This window comes from Achroia grisella, unplaced genomic scaffold (assembly GCF_030625045.1).
Source record: "Achroia grisella isolate CSIRO2021 unplaced genomic scaffold, CSIRO_AGI_Agris_v1 utg862, whole genome shotgun sequence".
In the NCBI taxonomy this organism is placed as follows: domain Eukaryota; kingdom Metazoa; phylum Arthropoda; class Insecta; order Lepidoptera; family Pyralidae; genus Achroia; species Achroia grisella.
In genome coordinates, this window is record NW_026713046.1 from 2,337,003 (window position 1) to 2,346,968 (window position 9,966).

The 9,966-nt window shown below is 31.5% G+C and overlaps 2 protein-coding genes across 2 annotated transcripts in view; one reads left to right on the forward strand and one right to left on the reverse strand.

Moving 5' to 3' along the window:
* Positions 1 to 1,618, reverse strand: part of LOC131852820 (protein yippee-like 5) — a 519,555-nt gene extending 517,937 nt beyond the window's left edge. Inside the window, exon 1 of the mRNA XM_059203554.1 lies at positions 1,437 to 1,618. Within this exon, the coding sequence (XP_059059537.1) occupies positions 1,437 to 1,554 (118 nt within the window). The 5' untranslated portion in view covers positions 1,555 to 1,618. The remainder of the gene's footprint in view (positions 1 to 1,436) is intronic.
* Positions 1,619 to 2,602: 984 nt separating this feature from the next.
* LOC131852789 (TBC1 domain family member 19) lies at positions 2,603 to 9,814 on the forward strand. The gene is made up of 11 exons (XM_059203520.1): positions 2,603 to 2,771; positions 2,864 to 2,998; positions 3,068 to 3,242; positions 3,317 to 3,404; positions 3,493 to 3,553; positions 4,329 to 4,562; positions 5,452 to 5,589; positions 6,270 to 6,432; positions 7,114 to 7,223; positions 7,687 to 7,778; positions 8,158 to 9,814. Exons 1-11 carry the CDS (start codon positions 2,670 to 2,672, stop codon positions 8,411 to 8,413), a joined length of 1,554 nt encoding a protein of 517 aa, XP_059059503.1. The 5' UTR covers positions 2,603 to 2,669; the 3' UTR covers positions 8,414 to 9,814.
* The last annotated feature ends 152 nt before the right edge of the window (positions 9,815 to 9,966 follow it).

The following is a 9,966-nucleotide window of genomic DNA, read 5'->3' on the forward strand; positions in this document are numbered from 1 at the left end:
TATAAATTTCAAATCAGATTCTTTTCATCCCTTTGAATACATTGTATTTATGGAGAGTACAGATAAATGTTATAGGGTAGTCCTTAGCTACTAATTTGAAAAAATATAATAAAGGAGTTAAGCAATTATTTTTTTTTATTTTATTTCAAGGCTTAGTTAATAAAAAACAACGGATTTAAATTTTGCTTCAGCCACGGAAGTAACTAGTTACTATATATAATTATCCATATAATCATCAACATATTATTCATGTATTTCTTTGTTGTACTTAAACACTGTTGTTGTTGTCACTTAATCAAATTCAATCAATAAATTATTTAATTTTATTTTAATTTATTAAAAAAATATAAAGAAATTAAGAAAATAACTGATATTGTTAGAGAGAAATCATTTCCTCAATTAGCAATGTATCTTAACACATATTGATAGGAGAAATTTTAAAATTATATTAAAAATGTAAAGAAAATATAAAAAAAGGACACTACTTTCTTTAATTTTTTATTTCTTTAACAATATAAGATATATCAACAAATCTTTCATTTTCTTGGAGAAAAAAAGTTAAATGTATTAAATATTAAAGGCTTTTTTTAAAGACTCAGGCAATGCACACCTTTGATTTTAGTTCTAAAACTATAGAATTCAGTAAAATTGCATATAGTGATGATTCCTTACAGTAGACGATTAAAATATAAAAACACAGAAATGTCAGTTGTTAGTTTTTATAGCCCATAAGTTCTTGTTTTAACAAAAATAAATTCAGTAACATATTCTGACCATGTGTGGTGATTTTAATGCCAGTCAACATCACACTTGAATGTCTTGGACTTCTGAATATACTAGGTTCACTACTTTATGGAACAGGAAAGCTCGCCCTGTGAATTATACATATAATACCCATCATTCATAATTTAATAAAGGCAAAGCAAATAATGATGATAATTATACTCATAATTCATACTATTTAGTATATGACAGAGCTGAAACTTTTGAGGATAGGAATCAAAAAGGTTGCAGTAGATAACTCTGGTAAACAGAAGCATATGTTAATTTTAAAAATTACACCTGATATTTGCCAATGTATATATTCACTCAAACCTAAAAAACAGTATGATTTAGTATTTATTTTTATTAATTTATTATATAACTAATTTATTATTTTATTATTAAATTTGATTAGTTATACAATTCCGACTTAATTTTGGTAAATTTATATTTTTATATTAATATATTGACATCCTTAAAATTCTTATATGGGGCCTGACCAAAATAGATTTACTTAAATAAATCAATTTAAGTCAAACAGTGTCATGTGTTGATGATATGACGAATTATTATTGAAATTACAAGCATGTAGATACAATAGATTGGTACTAAAATCGTAGTAAATGCTAAATTAAGTATATGGCTTAAGGTCAAGGAAATTACAAGACGTTTACCTGTAGCTCCAGTAAATCTTGTGCTGATCAATTCAGCGCGATTAGTGAGGTTCACCTCGCAGGCTGCGCAGCAAAACAGACGGGTCCCACCGATGTGGTCGAGAAATATTTTACCCATTTTATTTCGTTTCTTTGTTTTCAAAACAGTAAAAATTACAACAACAAATAAATCACAGTAGCAGTCAACCATTTGTCCAAATATAATATTGTAATTGACTCTGAGTTACCATCTTGACATTTTCAACTCATCAAGATATTTACAGACCTATGCCTCTATATCGTATCGAACCGGTCATGGAACTAGAATACATAAATTTAGTATTTTTTCAAGAATCCTATTTTAAATACTTTGTTATATAAAAGATGATAGGGGCAATTGCAAAAATGGTTAATTGTACATATTTCAAATAGGATCATATTACTTTACATTATTACATATTATATCCGTTTGAATTGTTTATAATAAATAAACAATTCAAAATAAAAAAATAAAACTAATTACAGTACCTATTATAATTGGTTTGTATTAACAAAAAAATTATCACTAAATCTAGATATATTGTCATAAAATAGTCAATGCCGAATGAAAATAATTGATTCAAATGCATGTCAAGAGTGCAATTATATTTTTCGAATGTTCTGCTTATAATATTCAACGCTTGGTCTTTATTGATAATTTACTGAACATTTACAAGAAACCGGAAAAAATCCCGCGCGACATCCAAGACATGCTAACAACATATATACCTATATATTTATACGTTACCTCGATATCGATGAAACTTTAAATAATTGATACAAGGATATGGACAGATAAGACTTAAATTTTGAACACGAATGAAAACATAATAAATAAATATACATAAGAACTCAACTTGTTCACAGCTGATCATTTCATGTGTGTAAAATCTACGCAACTGTTTTTTTTTAACAGAAACCAAACGAATGAATTAAAACAAACAGCTATAAAAACTTTATTGTAAAATAGAGCTATAACATGAAAGTACCTATCTAGAGGAGGTGTACATTAATATAATGTATAAAAATCCCCGTGGATACCTTTTGAAATTTTATATCACTTTCTATTATCAGTTGTTGATTTTCCTGTTTATCAGTAACCTAAGCAACAGCATCACTTCACATTTTGAAGTATGATTACTCAAAAAAATAAACACACTCTTGTCTGATAATATAATTCAAAAATTTTAATAGATATTTTGTTAACTAGACATTATGGAAGGCATAAAAGAGGAAGCTATACATCATACAGCTCTCAAATTAGCAGAAGAAATAAAAAACCTATCCATATATAAATCATTTTACAGCGATGTTCAGGTATGACTTGAGTAAATTCTGAGACACACCAAAGATGAACATATACCTACTGAGGTCCATATTACATAATACCAAAACCTTTAATTTTGTAGAAACTAGTTTCATCTCCAAATGTAAAAAAAGAAGAGTTTAAACAAACGTTACAGCAAGCTATGAAAGAAAAGGGTTTAGATACAAAACTTAGAAATACAGTATTTCATTGGGTACGAACACAGAGCAAGCAAGGTGTAAGTAAATTTATTCCATTTCTATTTTCAAATTAATTACATTTCCATTCTCAGTATATATTTTTTTAGAAATTAGATCCACTAACATCTTTACTAAAGGCAAGTGCACAATGGGAAAAAAGAATTCATAAATCACTAAATTCGATGTGCTCAGACCTTGAGACTTCTTTAGCAAAAATTAGACTACAAAGTGAGCAAGAAGAGTTGGCTGATAAATGGAATGAACTTAGCACTTGTAATTTAGGTACGTGCGTGTCTTTTAATCATGTACTTAACACATAAACTTAAACTTACCGTGCCATTAAAATTTAATTTCAGATTTATCAAAATATAGGCCAGTTTATGCACCAAAAGATTTTTTGGAAGTATTATTAACCTTATCTGGATATGTACCTTATACCAGAGAGTAAGTTAAAATATTACACTTTCTTATTGTATATTTTATTATATAAGGGTAGGTATACATAATAAATACTTTTTTATGACTGTTCTAGAGACGAACCCAAGTGGGAGTTTGCGCATTTACCCTTACAAGTTAAGACATTAGATCAATTGGTAAGCAAAATCAATTTAATGCGTATTATCGTAGCGTGTTAGATATTTAGCCATAGTATACATAATTACTTATCCGGCTCGAAGGATCATGTCTGTCATAAAGAATAAAATAAGCATTCACTTAAAGTTAGTAGTGAATGTTAGTATTATTATATAACAGAAAATATTCGCCCATGATATAAATATTCGTCATACTCGTGAACGAGTGCTGCTTATGGGGACAGATCTGTTCGGGTTGCGGATATTGATTAATTTAATTTTTTGACAAAAATGCAATGGCATATTAATTAATCCCTGATTTAATTTAAAAATGAATTTGTATTTTTATAATCACATACAAGGTCATTTGAAAAGAATAAGATCTGAGATTCTTGTCACTTCTTCTTAGCTCGAAAGCACTCCGACAAAAATCTTCATTTATGTAGGTCCATTACAGACTCTTATGATGTGTCAAATCTACCCTGTCGGTAGATATTATGATTTGATTTTTTTAATTAATGGTAATGGAATGGTGTACCCGCCTGCGCTGACGGTTTACGCTGGCGGGGCACCAGTGGAAGATGATAGCATGACCATGAGATCAGGTCAGTTGGCCGATCGCGACAAATTTATCAGGAATTTATCACAACGGTTTCCAGGGCGGAACATGTCGAGGTCAACCTGACGTCGTACATTACTAACTAACAATCCCAATCCCCCAATTTGATTTCATATTGATGTTCCATTACTTAGATTCAGTAATAACAGGAGTAAGTTGTTCATATTATAATTTCAGCGGAAAGTATATTTAGAATGGTCTAACGGCGAACCGTTGTTAGGCGTAAATCCAGTTATTCCCAGCACCGTACCAGGGTTTGCAACACTGGAGGCAGAACGTATAGGCCTGGGCGAGAGAGTAGCAGCACTCGGATACGCTCCCGTTATACAAGAATATCTAAAGAGAGGTAGTCCGCAGTGTTTGCGCGCCAAACTTTGGTCACAAGTGCTGGGCGCTGATGTAAAATCACAAGTGAGTTTTAGACCTATATATTTTCAACTAGCTTTTGCCCGCGGCTTCGCTCGCGTTAATTTATCCCCTTAGGGGTGGAATTTATCAAAATCCTTTCTATGGGGATGCCTACGTCATAGTAGCTTTATGCATGCAAAGTCTCAGCCCGATCGGTTTAAAATTGACAAGTTTTCATACAAACTTTCATCCCCTATTTTACCCCTTGGGGGTAGAATTAATCAAAATCCTTTCTTAACGGATGCATACGTCATAAGATCTACCTGCATGCCAAATTTCAGCCCAATCCGTCCAGTGGTTTGGGCTGTGCGTTGATAGATCACTATGTCAATCACCTTTGAGTTATATATATTTAGATTGATTTCCATTCGTTTACTATCAGAATTTTCTGGAAATGGATATATTCGCTAATTGTATTATACACTAGCTATATCGAAAGGATATTTATAATCATACAAGTATTTTTTGAGTTTATTTACAAAAAATATTTTTATAATCAAACCAGCCGCGGATCTAAGGTGGCACACGGGGCCCATACCCCGGGCGGTGTGTTCTAGGGGCGGCAAATTCGAACTTTGCAGATGAATACACATCTCGTCATCTTTGACATCTTGACCTTGACGTCGAGTAAATTATTTGTGTTCAATGTATTTCAAAATGTTGCAATACAATAATGAACAGCAGTACTAATTGGACAAATTATTAAATTTAATTTTATTCAAATGTATACTGTAAAATGTTGGCCGGAGGGCGGCATTTTTTAGTTTTTCCTCCGCCTGGAAAAAAATGAAGACCCGATGCTGAAACTAACATAATGTTTCTGAATATAATATTTTCATACCTATACATTGTAATGGTAATAGTCGATATTAATTGCATTTTTACTTTTCAGCAAACAACATATTTTAATCAATTAAAGAAGAGTGTGTTGGAAGTAGACTTAATGATAGACAAATTAATATTTAAAGATGTGCAACTAACAGCATCCAATGATGACCAGTATTTTGTTTTTGAAGATTTATTGTATCAGGTGAAATCAAATTTCTTGTTTCTATATCCAGGAGAATTGGCACAGTGTCAACAGTCCCAAACTAAGCAGAGCTTGTACAATACTAAGGAACTGAAAGAAATACTTACATAATTTTTTTGTAAATATATAAGTAAATAATATTAATAGAAAACATCCAGGCCAATACAAATAATCAGACTCGTGTATACAAATGTTTGAATTGTGCAGGAATCGATCCCGCGACCTTTTGTAGGTGTGCTAAACATCAAAGATCTCAAATGATAATTATTCCTGATAGAAATAAAAAATATACTCTCATGTGCAACCATTAGTTGGTTTTATAGGTGATTTCTACCGAAATTGCATTTACTGAAACCGGAAACTTGCGGTAGACTTAAATATATATATATATATATATATATATCTATATCCATACATTATATGTACTGCGGCTTGGTTTTTATTTGTTATTTCTAAATTTAACCACATTTGACACCGTTACATGCAAGCTCAAATAGTGCTAATTAACTCTTGACTTTATACCTACACTAAAGATCTTATAAATTATATATTGGTTTCAAAGATAATATAATATTACATACTTTAATATAAAGCAGTTGTTATTAAGTCACATTTTGAAGAAATTTTCACTTTTGCAATTAGACACATATTAATTTAAATAATGTTTAACCGTTTTTCAGGTTATGTTATGTTTCTCAAGGGACTGTGAAGTGATGCAACTTCTGAAGGGTAGTACTGGCAATCCATTGACTGTCACCATCAAAGGGAAGCAGACATCAGCGGAGAGCGTCACTGTGTTCCCGCCCAGCGGTATCATACCTTTCCACGGCTTCACCATGTATGGTAAGAAACACGTACTCAGAAAATACGTTCTGAAGGTAGTACAGGCTACTGTGTAATTCTACCGTAACATTATGCGAAATGTCAATGGTACCTACTGTTTTTAAAAAAATAATGACTTTATCAAAGTGGAAAATACGATCATTAGCTAGTATCTATAGGCTACTGTGTAACTCCACTATAAAATTAAGCGAAATGCCATTGGAAATATTTCTACAATATAACGACTTTCCCAAAGTGGAAAATCTGTACCAATAAATAGAATTGAAGTGTACGTTTGTAATTTCAAATTAACAGCTCTTCACTAAATGCATATAAAAGTGCACATATATCTAAGTACGGTACTTTTTTTATATTTAAGTAATCGCTCTGTTTGTTCTTCCTAATCCCTTAATCGGCTGGATCAATTTTGACGGGACTTTCATTCGCCTTTCGTAGTTTTCACTCTCACTTCCTAATTATCTGGTTTGAGCTAGGCACACGAAAATTATACAAATGGGATTTAAAACGGTCGTGTGTTCGAATCTTACCGTCACCAAAAACTTTGTGAATTTATTCTTGATTAATTCTCTATTGATTAAACATCGATAACAAACGAAATAAACCTATATGGTGTACCTACGCGTACTATTATTTAATTGATTGAATACCAGCTTGTATAATTAAAAACATTATTCCTTATAGCTACACCCTTCTGCTACCTGTATGACGATCCAGCTCAGCTGTATTACACTTTTCGAGCATTTTACATACGGTATTGGCATCGTCTACATTATATATCCACACATCCACAGGTACTTATATTAAAATACAGTAATAATAATATTTTAGGTCAATGCACACAGCGCCATCTAGTTCCAAATGAAGCAGAGCTTGTGTTATGGGTACTAGACAACTGATATAAACACACAGACTCTTTTTTTGTGCATACATACATACCTAATTGGCATAGAAAACACCCAGACCAATACAAACAATCATAATCATGAAGAAAATGTTTGTGCCGTGCGAGGAATCGAAACCGCTAAAGCACCGGGCCTTCAAATAGAATGTATTACAACAAATATCACAATGCAGCAATAGTGAACAACACAATATATTAGAATAAAAATAAAATGCAAAATTAATAAGTAAACTTTTTTTTAATCGATGGTCGAAACGCGTTTATTATTTTGTTTAATCACCAAAACTGAACGGATTCTATGATTTAATCTCCAATGGACAGAGATCTGTGGTTTAATTATATTTACATTTCAGGGTATTGTTTCTTTGTGTCTGCTGTACGAGAGACTTCTAGAAGCGAACGAGCCTTTACTTTGGATTCATTTTAGAAATATTAACATCAATCCGTGAGTATAGAGCAAATGTCATGAGTAAATAGTTAAAACACTTCACACAGCGCCATCTAGATTGATAAAGAGAAGTTGAACTAAGCAGAAAAGAGAAGCAGTACTAGAGAAGCAGTCTAGTATGACTGCTACCTAAATTTTCAATAATCTATAGTAAGAACAAATTTCTTAAAATTACATCGTACAAAGACAACCTTTTTTTTGTACAACATATTAAGCGTTATTCTATTTATTTTTATAGGAAATGTTTATTTCTATAATCCAAAATGTTGCAGTATAATTATACTCTCTAAAAACAAAGCTTTCTGTACAATTATAGATTTTTAAAATCGCTAAAATATTAAAAACCTACTAATACTACTAAAACCAACACTTTCAGTATCAGAGTGGTCTTCAAATGGTTAATGAGAGCGTTTAGCGGTCACCTACCTCCAGACCAGTTGCTGTTACTCTGGGACGCCATCCTCGGCTACGATTGTCTAGAAATCCTACCACTGCTGGCTCTAGCGATACTAAGCTTCAGGAAAGAGAATATTTTCCAAGTGAACACGCTACAGAATGTAGATGCGGTCCTAGCGGATCTATCCACTATATCTGTAATACCTTTGTTACAGTTAGCGTTAATGAAACCATAGTTCGTCTCCACAGATTTTCAGATAACTAGCTGATCCTCGCAACTTCGTCTGCATGACATTTATCATTATATTTCGCCAAAATTACATAATATATTTTAAATAAAATAGCCTACTAGCTGTGTCCCCGATTTCACCCGAGTGAAATATATAGCCTACATGTTATTCTGATATATAAGCTATTTTGCTGTAAAGATTCATCAAAATCCGTTCAGTAGTTTTTGCGTGAAAGAGTAACAAACATCCATCTATACTCACAAACTTTCGCATTTATAATATTAATAATAATTATAAGACTAGCTGACCCTCGTAACTTCGTCAACTTCATCACACTTACTTGACATTAGATTTCGATCTAATTACATAATCTTTTTCAATTATAGCCTATGTGTTATTCTGATGTATAAGCTATATTACTGTAAAGTTTCATTAAAATCTGTTCAGTAGTTTTTGCGTGAAAAAGTAAAAACATCCATCCATACTCACAAACTTTCGCGTTAAACCATTACACGGTCGAGGTAGATCCTAGATAAAAAGTAATGTTGTTAAAGACAGGCACCACAGTTAGTATTTTAGTGTAGAAGCCTGTTTGATGTCAGTAAATGGATTTTGTAATATCAAGGCAAATAGTTCAGTAGTAACACGCTAGTTTATAACGGTTTCACACGCGTGAAATTTATAGGCTATTTGTTATTATGATGTGTAAACTATATTATAGTAAAAGTACATGAAAATCCATTTAGTAAGTTTGAGTTAAAGAATAACAAACATCCATCCATCCAGAAACACAAACTTTCGCGTGTATAATATTAGTGAGATTGGTTGATTACTCGGATGCTCTCTGTATGTTAGGTCCGGTCTTGGTGCAGGTACTAATTGATAAATATGTTATACCTACTTACCAATAACTATAAATACTAAGCTACAATATGTAAAATACCCCAATAATGTAAATACCCCAATATTTTTTATATACTTGTTATATGATCAATAAAATACTAAAACCATCATAAAGAAATTATAAAATGTTATCACGAACTTTGTCAGAGACAACTATTATTCAGACGTCCATCTTTATTTTTTCCATAGACAAATTATATTACTTTATATAAATTTTACTCCAACTTTATTAATCGCCATCTTAGTCATATAAAATAAATACAATCTTGTTATTTAATCACATTATTAACTTTATACATTTATATTTTTATATATTTATACCTGTACATATGAATATATATATTAAATATCTTCATAAATAAGTTGAAAAAGTGCGCCATATTGGTCCGACCGGTGAATTTTTGCAAACATCATTTCACATTAGGGCAAATGGATATAACTCGCCCAGTAGAAATACAGCAGTTATGCAGATATAATTGCATATACAACGGATATTTTTATTGCTCTTTGGAGGAAGTAAAGAATATATATTATTTAAATATTTAATTAGCGAACCGCCCCGGCTTTGCAAGGTTAGGTACACGTATTATGCATATAAACCTTCCTCTTGTTTCTCTCAATCTATTGCATTAAAATCCGGTGTGGAAATAAGTAAT

Bases quoted from the DNA above. Each gene is read 5' to 3' on its own strand.
- LOC131852789 (XM_059203520.1), top strand. From the start codon at position 2,670: ATGGAAGGCATAAAAGAGGAAGCTATACATCATACAGCTCTCAAATTA. The intron at 2,772-2,863 runs GTATGACTTGAG...TTAATTTTGTAG, and splicing joins CATTTTACAGCGATGTTCAG to AAACTAGTTTCATCTCCAAA. The intron at 7,224-7,686 runs GTACTTATATTA...TTTACATTTCAG, and splicing joins ATATATCCACACATCCACAG to GGTATTGTTTCTTTGTGTCT.